The 18,442-nt window shown below is 47.2% G+C and overlaps 1 protein-coding gene across 2 annotated transcripts in view; it reads left to right on the top strand.

Moving 5' to 3' along the window:
• Positions 1 to 18,442, top strand: part of LOC119384046 (importin-7) — a 179,212-nt gene that overhangs the window by 75,943 nt on the left and 84,827 nt on the right. Inside the window, exons 7-9 of one of the 2 annotated variants that reach the window (XM_049412744.1) lie at positions 14,266 to 14,365; positions 15,172 to 15,380; positions 18,149 to 18,389. In XM_049412744.1, coding sequence (XP_049268701.1) covers positions 14,266 to 14,365; positions 15,172 to 15,380; positions 18,149 to 18,389 — 550 coding nt within the window. The remainder of the gene's footprint in view (positions 1 to 14,265; positions 14,366 to 15,171; positions 15,381 to 18,148; positions 18,390 to 18,442) is intronic. The other variant, XM_037652336.2, reaches the window with a different exon arrangement.

The following is an 18,442-nucleotide window of genomic DNA, read 5'->3' on the forward strand; positions in this document are numbered from 1 at the left end:
TTTCTTTGTGCATTGACCAGTCGCTTCTGTCTGCAAACTTTTCAGTGTGTCTCATGCCTTCTCCTGGAAGTTCCTGAGCCCCACATAGTGGTAAGTGTCACCATGCATTATTTCCACTGTCATACATGGCTATTCACTCTTGAGCAGAACACATAGAAACTTGCATTGCTTTAGCTGAGTGTGCAAGCTGTGCCATGGTGTGGTACCAGTATGTTGAGGAACACCATCTGAAATAGGTTGTCTGCTGCATGTTCCTAGTATTCTAGACTTGCCAGAGAGAGAGAAGTTAAGCATGTCCTGTTCTGAAGAACAACAATGAAGAAAAAAAACACCAGGCTGCCGTGGAACAGTCAAAGTGAAAGCTGGAGGATTGGCCTTTCTGGGGCCTGTTGTGAACTCTCTTGGGGCGACTACTGCAAGTAGAGTTGCAGGGTGCCCACTACACCGTAAGTAATCATAATTATGCAAAGTAGGGAGGCAGCCACCATGCCATATTCATCATTGTGCAGAGAAGTGAGGTACCGCTACACATCTGTAAGGCATTGTGTGCACTCTGTGATGCTGTGGCTGATGACAATGAAGAAATAAGGCTTCAGCCCCTTGTAATGGGTGGGAAGCTTTAAACCACCCACTCATTTGCAATTTGCATTGTGTGACGCCTGGTTGTTACTTTACTCTTACTACCATGCTATATTACATCTGTTAAGGGGGACGCGGCAATGGGAACAGTCAATTTGGTCAAAATTTTCGGTTTTTGGATTAATTTTTTTTCGCGATCATCGGACCTTCTTCTACCTCGTAGTGAAATACTATAACGAAATACGCGGTACTAATCGAGAAAACCACTTATCTGTTAGTTGTCATCAAAAACCGCGAGAAATCGGGCTTCGGAAGGTGCTGCCGCGTCGATAATTCCGGGGTTCTCGCTCGGCGGAGCGCCGCCATCTTGGTATCATCGTGAAAGAGAGATCGGAGCTGAAGATAGTCGCAGGCTGTATTTGTCCAACGAAAAATAAGACCAGCAAAAGCGAGCAAAAAAAGAGCAAAAGTGGCATCGCGATTGGCTGCAATAGTCACATGGGGGCACATGCGCGCTCCTATTGGCTGGCTATGTTTTGAATGGCTTTCGCGCGCGCATTTTGCGCAGGAGTGAGCTGCGCGTTTTGTCGGCTTCCTGTGTTGATCGCCGCAACCACGTGCAGTTGTGTTCTGCGATGAGCCCCAAAGGAGCAAAGTACCGAACGGCCCACGCGTACGGAAACGGCGAAAGCCATGGAATAAAAGGAGAAAACTTGACACGGAAGCGAATGCCGCTGACCTCGCCGAGCAGGAACTGCCGGCGCACGTGGAAGCGGGAAAGCTTGCCCTTGTGTGACTGTAAAAACGCGTCCGTATGCGGTGCTTGCGATCTGACCGCGGGCTGTGTTCACGGTGCGTGTGGCGTTGAAGATGTGTCCGCATCCAGTGTTAGCGACGCGCCACGTGCAGAGTCGACGGGTCCGCGTGCGGTGTTGATGTGTCCACGTGCTGAGTCGACGGGTCCGCGTGCGGTGTTGATGTGTCCACATGCCGAGTCGACGGGTCTGCGTGCAGTGTTGATGTGTCCACGTGCTGAGTTGACGGGTACGCGTGCGGCCTTGACGCGTCCACGAGCAGTGGTGACCGCGCTTCTGCGAGCAACGGCATGACATTGGCAACCGCAGATGTTCGCGCATCGAGTATTCAACAGCGGATCTCGGCTACAACTCTCACTAATGAAGAGATTGCTCGACGAGAAGAGACGCGAGCGGACGCTTTGAATGCGTTATCTGATACACCGGTCACAAAGAGGAAATTTCAACTAATGAACGACGGCGAAAGTGACGATAATGTTGTTCCCGAGGCATCATTTTTTGTTGCAAACAAAGTGATGATGGACAAGCTGCTGTCCAAATTTCGCTGCCACCAGTGTGGGAGGGCCCCAGTTCATTTTGAAACTGGACTTTGTCTCGGGCTCGCAACAAAAATGGAAGTGACATGCGACCACTGTGGGATAATAATAATGAGTGGTCATCACCAAGATGTTGCTGGTCCTCAGCAGATCAACCCATTTGAAGGAAACGTTCATGAGGGGAGAGCTGTGCTGTCTGTAGGCAAAATCAAACTGCACTGAACGATATTTTTCCCACATGGATATTTCACACAGGGGGCTGCATCATAAGTCATACAGGAGGCTGCACTGCAAACGTAGTCACCCTGCCACTGCATCTGCAGCCACAGCAATAGAGGCAGCAAGCGCAGAGAAGGTGCGTCAGATATATAGGGACTTGGATGTGCGCCAGGGAACATTGATGTCATCTACGATGGCACTTGGATGACAAGGGGCCACACAAGCCACATCGGTGTTGGCTGTGTCATCGAGCTATACTCTGGCCTTGTCTTAGACCACTGTGTGCTCTCCAGCTACTGCCAAGGCTGTGCTCTTGGACCAAATCCTCAAGACAATGGATACTTGGAGTGGTATGAAAAACACGAACCAAAGTGCCAAAAAAACACCGAGGCAAATGCAGGGCAGATGGAAACAATTGCGGCGAAGACCATGTTTCAGCGATCACTCCAAAAACATCTGCCCCACTATACAAATATCCTTTGCGATGGCGATAGCCGCATGTATAGTGCCCTCAGTGAGGATAAGGTATATGGCTTTATAGCCATACAAAAGAAAGAATGTGTGAACCATGTAAAAAAAGAATGGGTACGGCTTTGCGCAACCTCGTTGAGAAAAACAAGAGCAAGGACAGAGAAGGCCGCCTCACACATGGCCTAATTAAGAAGCTCACCAACTATTATGGATGGGCCATCAAAAGTAACCCAAACAATGTGCCTGCCATGGAAAAGGCCATCATGGCTACTTTTTACCATATTACGTCCACTGATGATGAGCCTCGCCATGAGCACTGCCCTACTGGAGTGAACTCGTGGTGCAAGTTTAATGCTGCGGCAACCTCGGGGGAACCAGCACCTGCACACAAGCTGCAGCTTCCTGCACATGTTCAAGCAGCACTCCTGCCTATATATAAGCGCTTGTCTGCAAGGGAACTTCTGGAAAGATGCCAGCAAGGCAGAACTCAAAAATGCCATAGAGTCTCTCAACAATGTGATTGGTCGCTCCAATCCAAAACACAGTTTGCCTCTCTTCTAAGTGTCAGGGTTCTGTGGCAGATGCAGTTTGCCGTTTTAATGCTGGCTGTGGTAAAGCACTTAGATCACACCACAAGTTGGGTACACTCCAGGATCATGCTCCCTGTGGTGCGCTGCTGAAAAGGATGCACGGCGCATGAAAAAGGCGACCAAAGTGCACGAAACAGCTCCAAAGAAGTGAAAAACTGGATTAAAATCAAAAGAAAATGCCTTTGCAGAGGCAAAGGACTACATCCCAGGCGGGTTTTAGGCGCTCAAAGTTAATATTTAACTGCTCTCATGAAATAAAACTTTGAGCTCCGTTTTCTCACCTTCCATTTTTTGTGCAGGTGTTGTCGGTCATCCCAGTGCTACTTCGTAACTAATGAAGCTATAATCATTCTGTTTTTTGCACTTAGATCCTGAAACATTGGTGAGTGCCGTAACGCTATGAATTCTTATCTGCACGTCATAAAAATTTTTATAATTGTATTTTTGCAAAACTTGTCGTTAAGAAAATACCTATAGGACATTTCAAAAATCTTTTCTGTGCTCGTTTGGACATTAAAAAAATAAACGAATAGCTTTACGGCACACAGTGGGCCTTGCTGAATATCCTCATACAAAAATTTTGACGAACTTTTGTCTAATTCATTGATTAATTTTGGGATGACAATGAGACTCTCTCAAGTGTTGTAACTCAAAAACTGCAAGAGATAGCTCAAAACAGATTTCAGTTATGATATCAGCATAACAAGGTAATTTTCATTGCCACGTCCCCCCTTAAGGTGGGACGCGGGTATCAAATCATGAAAATTGCGCTAAAATTCTGATATTGGAAAGCTGTCATTTCGGCATCCACAACGCCTAATCAACGCAGTATCATAACTATTACGCTGCAAACACACTCTGTGTCCCCCCAAAATTGTTTTATAAGTGCTGTCGGTGAAAAAGCTCAAAATCACGCGAAAGCTCCAAACTTCACGGCACCCTATCTCCTCCTTCCCGCCATCGAGCACTGCCATCTTGGTGTCATTTTAAAGCTCAAAGTTCCACCTTTCCATTTCCACCCTTCTCGCTTATGATGACCGCATAGGTCCGGGCACTGGGTCGATGGGTCGGGCACTGGGCACTGGGTCCGGGCTATAAGATACACGATCGATCTTCTCGAAGCCACAGACCTTTGCTGCAGCCTTCAGAACGCTAGCCATAACTGGAGTGTTCTCATGAATCAGGGCAGACACTATGATGGAAATCTCTTGCGCCTCCTTTTTTATTGCATCATGCAGTTCACGTAAATAGATGCACCGTGTTGAAATTCGTCTGCAGGTTTCCTAATAGTGTTATGTGCCTGAGCCAGCCGTTTTGAAATTGCTGTGAGTTTTAGATGTCAGGCCGGAAGCTTATGGAATCACCTGTATGTCAAGTATTTTTGTGGTTAAGGCTTCCTGGAATGTACTCTTTGCAGTTTCTATTGTTTAGTAGATGCATGCGTGTGTTTCACTGCTAGGATGTGACCCACTGCCAGAGGCGGCCCTGCACCTTTTCACTTTGTGCCTGGCCGTAAGAAAGTGGTGGAACAAAAATATTTCGGGCAGTGAGCAATGGATGGCTGCAATCTATAGTGCATCCGTCTACAGCACCCCATTGTGGTGAAACTGCTTACAGACTTATGAGAGACTGGAAGCTTGCAACTTTTTTCTTGGGTCGCAGTTTGCTCACAAGTGAAGACAAAATAAAATATCAAATCCTGCTGCTGTTTCTTGACCGGTGGAGTTAACATTTTCCTGTCTGTATATCCATCGATAGCCTGCTATTGGCGATTTCAAATTCGAATGGCTAATCTTTGAAGCACACCTGGACAACTAGCATCATCCAGCATGTAAACTTGACACTACTATTGCCGCTTTGCTTGCTTGATTTGTAGCTACACTAGTCCAAAATGTCTAAGGGGTTAAATGTGTGCAGTATGCTTACAACAGCGGTACACCACCTGCACTGCCAAGCAGACAGCTGAAGTTACTTTTTGCAATAAAAGAGAGGGTGATAACTCATACTGGAATATTTGTGCATTTTTCGGTGGCTGCCATCACGTCTCAGGCCACCGCCACATTCGCGCTGAAGTCTTAGTTATCAGTTGGCTGGCTTCTGCAACCAAAAATGCATGAGATAACTTACAATACAGCTTGAAGTTAGTCACATGGCCACTTGAGAGGTGCAGTGAGAGGTTTGTAACCAGTTGGCATGTAACAAGAGTGTGAAGTTTGGCTTGTTGGTGATGCATAACTGTTCATGTAGAGCAAAAAGTAGACACAGGACAAGTTCCTTCGTTGCTTCTCTTGTCCCATGTCAAATTCTTGCGCTACGTGAACAGTTAGGCATGTGACAAGCCATGACGGCCTAAGCATTCACTGAATCTCTGCAGCTTGAACAGCTTACCATTTGAAAGCGGCGCTATAGTGACATCACCTAGTTGTTGTCATTACACTAGTGATATTGATAACTCCATGCCATGCACTGATACAGACAGAGGTCAAAAGATGGCGTAGCCCTTGTTAGTCAGTTGGCTACTGGCACAACTAGTAGTGGCTACTATACTGTCATATCTAGGCAGTGCTAGCTGTGCGGCACTTGTTTAAATTTTGATTAGAAGCTGGCATGCCTTTCTAAATCCTTGAATGTCAACTGACCTGAGAGTTTGCCATATGATCATTAGAAATAGAAAAAGGAGAACTAGCTCTTGGATTCAAATAAACATGGTGCCACATTATATATATATATATATATATATATATATATATATATATATATATATATATATATATATATATATATATAATATGTGGGAATTTTCAATGCTTGCTTGTTTATTTTATTAATTTTAAGTGATTAACCTCCAGACAGGGTGTCCGTCAGTTCGTTTCATGTCACTAAATTTTCTGAAAAAGACACCAGCCAAAGCTAGTTTTGTTAAAAACAAGTAAATTAGTTATTCTGTTTTCATTTCAGTACTTTTGACTACACACACACATATATATATATGCAGGGTGTATTTTTTTAGGCAATACAGATTTTTTTTTTATAAAACATCTATGACAATCAGGCTCCTGTTCCATGTTGAGGTGGAAATACTCTCCCGCAGCTAAAATGACATTGACGTGACTAATTAACATAACTTGTTAATTAACTTTTAATTATTCACCTCGGGGCAGTTTAATTAGAAAGTTGTAGTGATAATTCATGGCATACCCATTTTTTAGAAATTGCTAAAGTTGCATGTAGTTCGAGATATTCGGCATCGAAGTTCAAGGGCGAAATCGAAACTGACGGCGCCCGGCGCGCAATAAGCGCAGCGGAATGCTGGAACCACACGTGACTGGGAAGTGATGAAATTTGAATGAAGGCGTGCCGAAGCAGAATATAGGGAACCCAAGCTCAAGTTTGCGATGCGACGACAGCGCCGCGCTGCGGCTCTGGAGAGAAGCTCTGATGCAACTGGGGGCATCCGCAGCCGACTCGTCCTGTTTTTCAGCAGCGGGAACACGCTCGCGCATGCGTCCGTGCTGGCAGCTTGGTACGCTGAACCGAGAGGCTTGCTGTGCACAGCTGCACTTTCACGTTAGCAGAAGCGACCCCGTGGAAACGAGGTCCTAAATACTTCTGTGTCGTGGGCTGCCACAACAGTGCAGACAACACCAAGGCACGTGATTCACGTGTGAAACTGTATCGGTTCCCGCACATGTCGCACGAGAAATAAAGGCGACAAGCGTGGATCACCGCAGTAAGGAGAGTCAAGTATGTCCTTGTTGATAGCACTGTCTCGCCTTCTGTTTTGGCTGTCTCAGTTCACTGCTTTCGTTCGTTTCGACTACCTGTATCAGTACGTAACACGGCGCATGCACGCAACGACTACAGTAGTGCCGTATATACTCGCATAATGATCGCACTTTTTTTTCAAAAAAATTGACGCCAACTTCGGGGTGCGATCATTACGCGGGGTAAATTTTCCGTGAAACAATAATCTGAGCACCGAAAATGCAAAGAAGTCGCTAATCTGAATTCTTACGATAGCTATCATGAACATAACCAAAAATAAAAGTAGAGTAAGGCTTACCTTTGTAAAAAATGCACGCATTATGCAGGAGCTACATGCATGGAACACTGCCCTTTTATTTTTGAACTCTCTGACCCCCTAACGTTCATTCTGAGTCCGAAGCGTCACTGGCGTCAGTGTCGTCGCCGCACGATTCCCTGTCGGAATCGGCAGTGTCTTCACTGTCCCACAGACGGTCATCTTCTGTCCCGTCGAGCGCGTTGGAAATGCCAGTCTTCTTAAAGCTCTTGACGACCACCTCGTCGGAAATGATACTCCACGCTTCGAGAATCCATGAGCAGAGGACTTCCACGGAGGGCCTCCTGATTTTGCCACTTGGCGTGAAATCGTGGTCGCCCACCGCCATCCACTCTGCGTACAGCCTCCGGACGTTGACCTTGAACGGTTGTTCAGTGACACGTCCAGAGGCTGTAGCAGCGAAGTTAGAACCCCAGGGATCACTGCGATTTCCGTGCGCCGCTCCTTCAGCTCGGTACGGACACTGTCAACGAGATGGCCCCGAAAGCTGTCCAGCACAAGAAGTGAAGGAAGCAGAAGCGTTCCTGCTCTTCGCCCCCAAACCGTCTTGATCCAATCGACCATGAGGTCTGCCGTCATCAACCCTTTGCTTGAGCGCGGATGTGGATGCCACGGGGAAAGTTTCCCTTCGGAATTGTTTTCCGCTTCAGAATCACGTACGGCGGCAGCTTCCGCCCGTCTGCCGTCACTGCGAGCATCACAGTGCACCGCTGCTTCTCCGCACCACACGTTTTCACGAGCACACTTCGAGCACCTTTCTCGTTCACAGTAGTGCTTCGAGGCATGTCAAACGTCAACGGCGTTTGGTCGGCGTTGCCTATCTGTGACAGCAGGAAACCGTTCTTCTGGCGTATCCTCGTGACGAACCTGTGAAAATCGATCACTTTGTCTTCGTACGCGGATGGAAGTCGCTGGCACAACGACGTCCGCCGCCTCAGCGACAGTCCATTCCGCTGCATGAAGCGTGTCGTCCAGCCGGAACTGGCGCGGAAGTCCTTTGTGGCTATTCCCAGCCTCCGGGAAACTGTGCGCGCCTGCGTCCGTACCATGTCTAACGACACGGCACAGCCGTCTTTGCGCATGTCCCTCACGTATTCGAGGACTGCCTTTTCGATGTCAGGGAACTTGCCCGTTTTGGGTCCGCGGAAAGCCCGGCGCGTGCTGTTCGTAGCCATGAGCTTCTCGCGCTGTTTTTTCCAATATCGGATCCGGATTTCGTCGACACCGAAATGTCTGCCGGCAGTGCGGTTTCCGTGCTCTAGCGCGTAATCAAGCGCCTTCAGCTTGAACGCGGCAGTAAAGCTCGCATACCGCCCCATGGTGAAACGGCGCTTCAACAGACGATCACAAAGCACAGCCAAAAAAACGTGGTGTCAGGTGACGCCGTGACGGGCGGCTGGGATGGCGGCGACACGGCTTTTTCGGGAATTATGGGAATGCGTCGGCAGCTTGTTGCTGCAGGATGACAACAGGTCGACCAACAGGCGGCCGCCGCTGTAACAGTGCGGGATAGCAAAACAAACATGGCGGCCCACAGAGCGAAGCGACCGCATTTTTTTTTTCTTCTTTTCGTCAGTCACGGTGGTTGTGAGTACGTCACGCGCGTCAAAACAGTCTCTTCTGTCTAAATAAGGAATGCTTTCATGTAAATCAGTAAATTTACGGCATTAGCGTAGCGATGCCTGCTTTCAGATCACAGAAACAAAGATGGGCGCGTTCAGCTGCCACAGACATAAAACACATGGCGGGCATTCAGTGAAAACTGCGGCATTTGCCTTTACTGCAATCCTAAATGGCACGTTTCCGGCAACGGTGGGCAAAAATTACGAATATGTTTGGTGCGTGCAGTTCACTTGGCGAGTTTGGAAGAGTTATTAACGCAACATTCGACAGATGATAAACGCGATGATCATCGGCTAGACTTGGTACACACACGACATATCGATGCGGCAAGTTCGGGGTGCGATCATTACGCGGGGAAAAAGAAAAATCGAATTTAGGCGACAAAATTTAGGGGTGCGATCATTACGCGAGTGCGATCATTATGCGAGTAAATACGGTGATTACTTGCTGGCTTCTCGCATTGTGAAAGTCCTGTTACGGTTGTAGCTGAATCAACTTTGTGTTTTGGTTCCCGTGTTTGCGAGACCTACCTGTTGCTGTCGAACGTTCACACTAGCGTTATACCGCGGTTGGTTGAATTCAACTGAACTCCGCACATTGTCAAAAGTTCGGCGCCTGCAATTTATGCTTCGGGAAGGCTGCTTTATCACGCCAGAACGGACGTGTTTGTGCAGCAGGTTTTATGCTCCTTTAAAGTCGATATTCTCATAAAAAGAGAGTGCAAGCATGACGCGAGAGCCGAAAAAATCAGGCGAGCAGTTCAACTTTCCTCGCAGTAGTTAAAGCTCAGCTAGCTGCCTCGCGTCTAAATCGCCGGGTGATGCTCCAGCGGCACGGAGGTCTTGACTCTAACCTTCTCAGGCTTTTCTAGTACAATGGCCGTATAATTTCTTTCTTTTCGCACAGCGCAAACGTTTGTTCACTAAAGTACACGGCTGCCAGTACAAGCATGCCATATCAAAACAATAATCATATGCTTCATACTCCACAACGCACAACATCGATAGTGTGCACGGCTTCACTTCGCAGTTCATATGGACCATTACGTATCTTCAATGTGACAGAATGAGTCGTACATCGAAGTATACATCCTACAGGGTGTTATCGTGACTTTGAAAATGCATTTTGCGTTGAGTCAGGCGTCGTTGTCGTCGATTGTCTGCTCTTCACCTTAAACGTGATTGACGAGCCTTTCTCCTTTTATCAAGTTCGCTTTTCGGAAGTGCCTATCCAGCTCAGAGACCTCTTTGAAGCCGCGCTGCAGGTGGTAGATTGTGAGGCGACGCGAATGTACAGTAAAACCTCGGTGATGCGATCACGGCTCGTACGAATTTCTGGGTGATACGAATTTTTCTGTGGTCCCGGCCAAGGCCCATTAGCCTGCAATGTATTGGAGTACGGTTGTTGCGAACCGATTTGCACCCCGCGACGTTTGATACGAACGTACGCTAGCGCACAGGTACGAACAGGCGCTGTCGCGGAAGACGCGGCAGTCACGCGCGGGCGCGGGCATGTGCGCTGCGCGACCATCAGCGGTGCGTCGTTGCCTCCGAGATAGTGCGCGCAAATTTTGGAGGCCTTTATGCGCCTTCGCGTTTAGATTACAGATAACGTTGACGTCGCGCTTTTTAAATGCGAAGCATTTCTTAGCGAACTTCTGCGACTTTGAGCGTATCTATCTATCTATCTATCTATCTATCTATCTATCTATCTATCTATCTATCTATCTATCTATCTATCTATCTATCTATCTAGCTGCCTACGACTTTGTGCTCTCCTGGCCGTTTCGTTAATAGGATGTACACCAAAATTGGTATGGCGTAACATGGCCTTATAACGAACGTAAATGACAGGTCATAACATGACAATCATGATATCCATGTCATGAACGACATGATTTACATGCCACTGTTTTGGTGCTCTCGCAGCCGTTTCGTTAGTTTGATATATACCGAAATTAGTATGGCGTGACAAGAGTGTATGGCGAACATAAGTGACAGGTCCTAACGTGCAAAACATGACGCGAATGTCATGTAGCAGCATGACTTACGTGCCATGCTCATGGTGCGCTGGCGGCCGTTTCGCTAGCTTGATATACACCAAAATTGGTATAGCGGGTCGTGACTATGTGACGAACACAAATAACAGATGGTAACATGACAATTATGACACACATGTCATGTACAGCATGACTTACGTGCCACGCTCATGGTGCGCTGGCGGCAGTTTCGCTAGCTGGATATACACCAAACTTGGTATTGCGCGACGTGACGGTGTGACGAACACCAATAACGGGTGGTAACATGAAAATCATGACATGCATGTGATGCACAGCATGACTTACGTGCCATGCTCATGGTGAGCTGGCGGCCGTTTCGCTAGCTTTATATACACCAAAAATGGTACCTCGCGACGTGACTGTGTGACGAACATAAATAACAGGAGTTAATATGAAAACCATGACACGCATGTCACGTACAGCATGACATACGTGCCACGATCATGGTGTCTGGCGTCCGTTTCGCTAGCTTGATATACATCAAAATTGGTATTGCGCAATGTGACTGCATGACGAACATAAATAACAGGTGGTAACACGAAAATCATAAAATGCGTGTCATGTAGGGTATGATTAAGATGCCACGCTCATGGTGCACTCGCGGCCATGTTGTTAATGGGATATATATACTTAAATTCGTATGGCATAACAGGAGTACGTGACGAACATAAATAGCAGGTCACGCATCGTATATATGTAGCAGAATAGATGTTTCATTAGCGTGGCATATACCAGATTTTACATGCATGCATGTATGACAATCTCGCCATATATAGCGAACTAGATGTCATGACATGAATGACTTCATTAGCCTCTATGACATACAAGACGATGTATGCAGCTCCATGCTGGCTGCTTCGCATTACATCGATTCCCACATTGCGTGGGATCTGCCGATTTTTTTTCGACGTGTTGACGCGTGCTTCTGTGCTCGAGGCAGCAGCGTCTTTGTACTGTGTTAACACATGCCTGCCACGTCGATGCAAGCCAAGTCCCCGCAATCAGACGTTTTATGAAACAAGGCTGAAACTTGGGCTGCGCATCCGTCATGAAGTCCTATGAAACGTGGACGAAGGCTCCAAGAGACGAAGCGGACAGTCTTGGCGAAGGAGTTTGGCCTCTATCTATCGTGTGCAAAGCGCTTGAGTCACTTTCGCCGCAGTACTTAGGTGTCATGTGAAAAGCGTAGTAAGATTAGGAAGGGGCTACTAGCGGTCACGGGGCACAACACATCTGGTTCATAAACTACACACGCGCGCATGCACCCTATATTTACCAGTACAAGTATGATCGTAGACGTCTTAAAACGTTACTGGCAATCATTCAGAGCTGTTCATGACGTCGCTGCGGCCCTGAGAAACACTAACTCAAAACGTATGCCAACTTTTTTTTATCGCATGCTAATTTCCCATGTTTTCTGGTGATACGGATTTCGGATGATACAAATATTTTTGGAAACCCCGCGAGATTCGTATCATCGAGGTTTTACTGTACCATGAGAGCTCTGCACGTGCACGGAAGCGAGCGGCAGCGTGGTGGCAAGAACGGAAAACGCGCGTTGTACGCTCCCAGTTTCTATTTTTCTGCCAGAGATGGCGCTGCCTGTCAAGAGCAGCAGTGCCACTAAGCGATGCTTGGGAAGCCTATGGTCAGAAAGATCGGCAAGCATTCTGAAATACATGGGTAGATAGCTTAATGTGTGCGTGCAATGGGTGGTGCTTATCTGTTTCTCTCTTAAGCTATAAAGAGGCATGATAAAATATCTCGCCTTTCTGCAAGAAAAAGTGCTGCAGTGGCTGCCCCTGAGTTTTATGCTTGTCAGACAAAGAAAAGGTTGATATTGCGGTTTTCTTGTGGACAGTTCGAAAGAAACGGATTAGCACCAAACACTACGCCCAAAAGTAAGGCGATGCACAGGCACAGTGAGATGACATGCAGCTTTTCACGAAAACATACGGCCGCGGTGCGCCTTCATTCAAATTTCCAAATATGACTTTTTTTCCTAACGTGATTTGATGGCGTCTTCTGGTGGCTCAAAAAGAAACTACTCTGGATTGGGACCGCCACCTTAATAGTAGATAGAAAGTTTCTAACTTTATAATAGGATGTTTTGCAAACCGATCAGCAACATTCTCATTGGAATTTTTTGCCCAGCCTTGTTGCTTCAAAAGTTAGTTAATTAAAATACCTAATTAGGCAGTTAAAAAGAAAATTATATTGCGACTTACTCCATGCAACAGTCGGCAACATGCATTTGGTCGCATCGTCATAGAGTGTGTCGACATATTTTTAAACTCTGGCTAGTAGCTGGGGCACCCTGTGAGTGTGTGTGTTTGTGTGTGTATATATATGTATATTTACAATAATATTATATATATTATAATACTGTATATTATTGTATGTAAATGAAGGAGCGTTTCACGTGACAGTAGCTGTTATGCAAAATTGTGCATCTGAGTACATGAATTTGTGGAGGAAAGTGTCCACGTGAAATCTCTGTTGCATTAATTTAAATCGATTCTGCCTCGAAAGACTGCTGCTTCTTGCATTTTGTGATCTTTTGCTGAGAAAACCAGTGAAAACCTTTATCCATAGCTAGTGTTCTTATTCCTTAAGGCAGGATTGGAACCCGCGTACCCTCGATCCGAAGGCGAGCATCCTAACCACTGCTATCCAGGCGCACTAGCAGTGCATAGCATAGCCTTGTACAGTATAGTGTAGCAAGGGGGTGGGAAAGGGGAGTGTGAGGAAGAGGGGAGAGGGTGAAGCGTAGCAAGAATGAGAAAGAGAAATGGAGAGAAAGAAATGCAGAAAGGAAAAGAGACAGGGAAGATCAATGAGAGAACGAGAAAGAAGTAGAGCAAGAGAAAAAGAGATCAAAAGAAAGAGAAAGCAAGCATCGCGTCGTCTAGTGACCAGATACTGCTCCACCACCTGGCATGTGCAGTAGCTAAGCCATGTCTACCAACGGAGATACCGCGCGCAACCGCTGTTCTATAGTGCATAGCCTGGCTGTGCCCAGTCGTGTCCAGAGAGTCATGGCGCGTCTTAAGAAAGTGCGTACTCCCGAGGAGGAAGCCACGCATCTCGAAGCTGGACGTGTTGGTCGACAGGGAGTACGAGCGGCGACGAGCCCGTGCGTCGCTGTGACAAGCTTTGCGCGACTCAGTGCAAACTGCCTGCAATTTTTTTTTTACTTGCGAAACACTAAAAAAAGTAGTGCTGTGATTTTCAGCATTGAGGAAAGAAAAGATTAAACTGACGGTTTTTCATGCCTGCTCTTCTCACATAGGGCATTGTGCTGGAAGTGGTGTTTCCCTTGCTGTGCCACAATGACCAGGACGATGAACTGTGGAAAACGGACCCGCACGAGTACATTCGGCTCAAGTACGGTATGTGCTCACTGGCTCTCTCTCCTGGGTCCTTTCATTTGCAGAAGGCTAAGGGGACTTTGGTTTCTTTTGTAAAAAAGGAGAAAAATGAAGAGAAGCAAAGAAGGCTGCCCAGCTCCTTCAGGCTTGGCACCCCTAGTGCGAAGCTGCCTTCATTTTTTATGTCCTGTGTATATTGTTTTCCTTCGTTCTTTTTGCTTCAAGTCCGTGAGCATGTGTATGCACGTGGCAAGTTTGGCGTAGACACATACGCTATCACCAGGCTTCCGTATTGCGATTGCCGCCTCGCCTTGTGAGCCAGTGCGGTGAATGTTCTTTGTTTTACATGAGGCATACTAAGGGCAATGAGTTTGGCGAACCTTGCGAACTTTCACACATGCTGTTGTAGTTGTGAGTGTGATTCCCGATTCTAATGGAAGCTAATCACCATATTTTTCCACGTAATATACGTCCATGTTTGTAGCTTGCACAGTGTACTCACTTTTGAGTAAATGCTTGCCAAATAATTTGGCACCATGCATGAACATGGAACAAACCTGTGAGAAAGGAGCTGGCTTGTGTGCACGATACAAGAGCTCTACTGTGAATGCACCCCTGTCGTCACCGATAGAATCATGTTTGCTTGCACAATAGAGAGCGTCCAACTGTGAATTTGCCCTTACGTCACCCATTGTAGCCTTTGTTGAATCCTCTAGCAGACCAAATACAAGAAAAACCTTTGGCCTTTGCCAGACTTGCTTGGGCCTTGTAGTGGCGTTCACCGTGCCAGGGGGAGCTATGAATGCTGTTCTCTTGTGCTTGAGCAGATGTGTTCGAGGACTTCCTGTCGCCTGTGACGGCAGCCCAGAGCCTGGTGCACATGGTGTGCAAGAAGCGCAAGGGTGTGCTGCAGCGTGCCATGGCCTTCGTGGTGGCCCTGCTTACCAGTCCGGCCTGCTCCCCCCGGCAGAAGGACGGTGCTTTGCACCTGGTTGGCACTGTGGCCACCCTACTGCTCAAGCGCCGCATGTACAAGGTGGGTGCTAGTGCTTCCCTATTCCTTCACTCGGTTCCTGACAAGCTACCTTCAGTCACCACTTCTAATCAATTTTTATGTGTCGCAAAAAAAAGGTAGAGGTGTGTATAATGAATTTTTAACTTCAAAGTGAATTCAAATAATAAAATTCTATTGCGAAAAAAAATTGAATATTTTTCTAATGTTTCTGAATGTGAATACTACTATTGACTTACAAAAAAAAAAAAACTTTCTGTTCACCAGCCACAGATGAAAAAGCAAGCTTATTGTAATGCAAAAACTGTGCAGGAAAATTATGCAGTCTACAGCACGATTGCTTCACAAGACCACATCTGCAGTTATTTAATGTCTCAGCTAATCAAAAGGTCAGTTTAATTTTAATTACTGCCATCTCAAGATGTCTGCTGCTACAGGAAAAGTAATTATGAAGGTAGTAAGCAAATATTCTATTTTTCTTATTTTTGAAGATCTTCGGACACATTTCTCGAAACACCCTGAAACAATGGAGGGTCAACTCTCCAACGTGGCACAGAAAAGGCACTCAAGGCAGATCGTGAACAAACTTGGGTTTGTTAACCCAAGATGCAGCACATTGTGGCAGTTGGAGATTGCGGGCCGAACAGGGTAACTTCGCAAGGCCGGATTAAGCACGCTTGCCTGCGGCGCTATCAGCTGCCACACAAAGGGGACCCTTGAGCACTGTATGAGAAGTCTCCTGCTAAAGCAGCGCAGGACCCTCTCCTTGCAGGCCTGAGAGCATCTCTGTGCTGTGAACTAGCGCCAGGCAGAAGAGAGTGTCAGGTGCAGGAGGAGGCCCGGTGGCCATCACTGGTGGCCACTTAGGAAGACTGTGACACAGTGATGTGTACTAGTGTGGCGTGCAGCCACCTCGCCGCCAGGCAGGAGAAACATCGGAAGCATGGCTTGCGCGGGAAACAAAGCCCGGCACCGTGGCCATGGCCGCCATGGTGCCGTTTAATGGTGGTTCCCGGCGATCGACTCCCACGGGGCCACCACAGCGTGCTAGCTGGGGGACGAGGTGCAGAGGAAAGGTTTTCTCAATCCACATAAGTTACCGTATAAACGTGTGTAAGGGCTGCACTTCTTTTTTTTTTCAAGAAATGACGGCCAATTTTCAGGGTGCGGCCCATACACGCGACATTTTTTTAAAAGTAAAAACGCACCAGTTAGCGAATGAAGAGCGTTTATTGCAGTATACGACATTTCTTGCTATTCTAGAACATCAAAGAGCCCTGAGGAAGATTTACCCTCCTCCCCACAAAGACCTCAGTAAAGAGCAGTCGGTTGCCTGGAGACAGCTGCAGACTAATACATACCCAAATCTCAGTCTACTTAACAAAATCTATCCGACTACATACGACAACAAATGCCCGCTATGCGGGGAACATGCAACACTTTATCATGTTACAATGGGCCTGCCAACACTCAAAGGATGTGCCAATAAACAACACACCAACACCGGAGCAGTGGGAGGCTGCGCTGTCCTGCTCGAAGCCTGAAGAACAGCTCAAGCTGATCGACAGAGCGCGCAAGATGGCAAAGGCCACAGGGGCCCTGGACTGAGGGCTCCACCTTCGCCGGGAGAATTTCTTTGCACCAATAAAGTTTTTCATTCCCATTCCCACAAGCAGTCATCTTCCGTGCCATCCAAGCTGTTAGATATCCCGGTGACTTTAAAACTTCAGGACACAATGTCCGTCGACAGCGAGCTCCACGCAGATAGGATCCACCCAAGTACAGTCGCCAAGGCTAGTCCCTTCACACGCAGCATGTCCGTTGTCAGTGCAAGACCATCATTCCACACTTCACTCACATAGCGGAGCAAGTCTTCTTCCAAATTGGGAAACTTGCACTGCTCTCCTCGGAAAGCGCACTTAGTGCTGTTGGTGTTTCGCAAGGCTTCTTTTTGAGCACACCAACGTCGAACACACTTCTCGTCAACGTCGAATTTTCTGCCGGCGGCACGTTTCCCATGCTCGAGAGCATACTCGATCACCTTCAACTTATAGCCAGCAGTGTAGCTATTCAGGTACTTGCCCATCTTGCCAAAACGTGAACGCCGTGTAGAAAACAAGCTAGCACGAAGGTCATCGAACAGTGCAGAAAACTACAGCAAATGGCTGGCTGAACTGCACAACCCGAACAACACGAACACCATGCCAAAGTTGGTCATGCTAATGCCGATATAGATAGCGCCGATAGCGCATTTGTATAGAGATGTGAGAAGCTAAAGATAAAATCCTGCTTTAACCTTTAGTTGGCGGGTCTATGAATACTAATAAAAAAGTTAAAATTTTTAGCCCACTTCACGAACATCCTAACACGAATAAAATAAAAATATATATATATATATATACTCCGGTGACGATGATGATGGTTGCGTTTCCTTGTGCCATCTATCGACTACGCCTAGAAGCTTACGCGCGCGCGCATTTTGAATACGTATTGGTTGAGGAAAGTGTGGATGCGGCCCTTACGCAGATTTTTTTTTTTTTAGAATATGCACTTCAAAAAAACGGGGTGCGGCCCTTACACGCGTTTATACGCTATAGTGTTCCCATCGGGTACATATTAATGAGGTTTCACTGTATATGAAAAAAGAAAAAGGCTATTGGCCTAGATTTGAGTAAGTATGATACATGGCCTAAATTTTGTAGTTTTGATTATGTAGAGTTTGAGTAAACATTTGACGCTGGATGCCTTGAGTGGCTTCCAGAGGTGAGCTCTTCCTTTCTGTTCCTGTGCAGGACCAAATGGAGGCAATGCTGGTGGCTCACGTCTACCCGGAGTTCGGCAGTTCCGAGGGTTTCCTGCGGGCTCGGGCCTGTTGGGTGCTTCACTACTTCTGCGAGATGCCCTTCCGCACCGAGGCCAACCTGCTGCGTGCTGTCGAGCTGCTCACCCACTGCCTCCTCCACGATTCGGAACTTCCAGTACGTGTCGAGGCAGCCATAGCCCTTCAGGCTTGCCTCACCTGCCAGGAGAAAGGTGAGGGATGGCTCCACCTGCCACTGTGCTGTCTCTCGAGAAACGTTGCACAC

This window comes from Rhipicephalus sanguineus, chromosome 2 (assembly GCF_013339695.2).
Source record: "Rhipicephalus sanguineus isolate Rsan-2018 chromosome 2, BIME_Rsan_1.4, whole genome shotgun sequence".
Taxonomy (NCBI): Eukaryota; Metazoa; Arthropoda; class Arachnida; order Ixodida; family Ixodidae; genus Rhipicephalus; species Rhipicephalus sanguineus.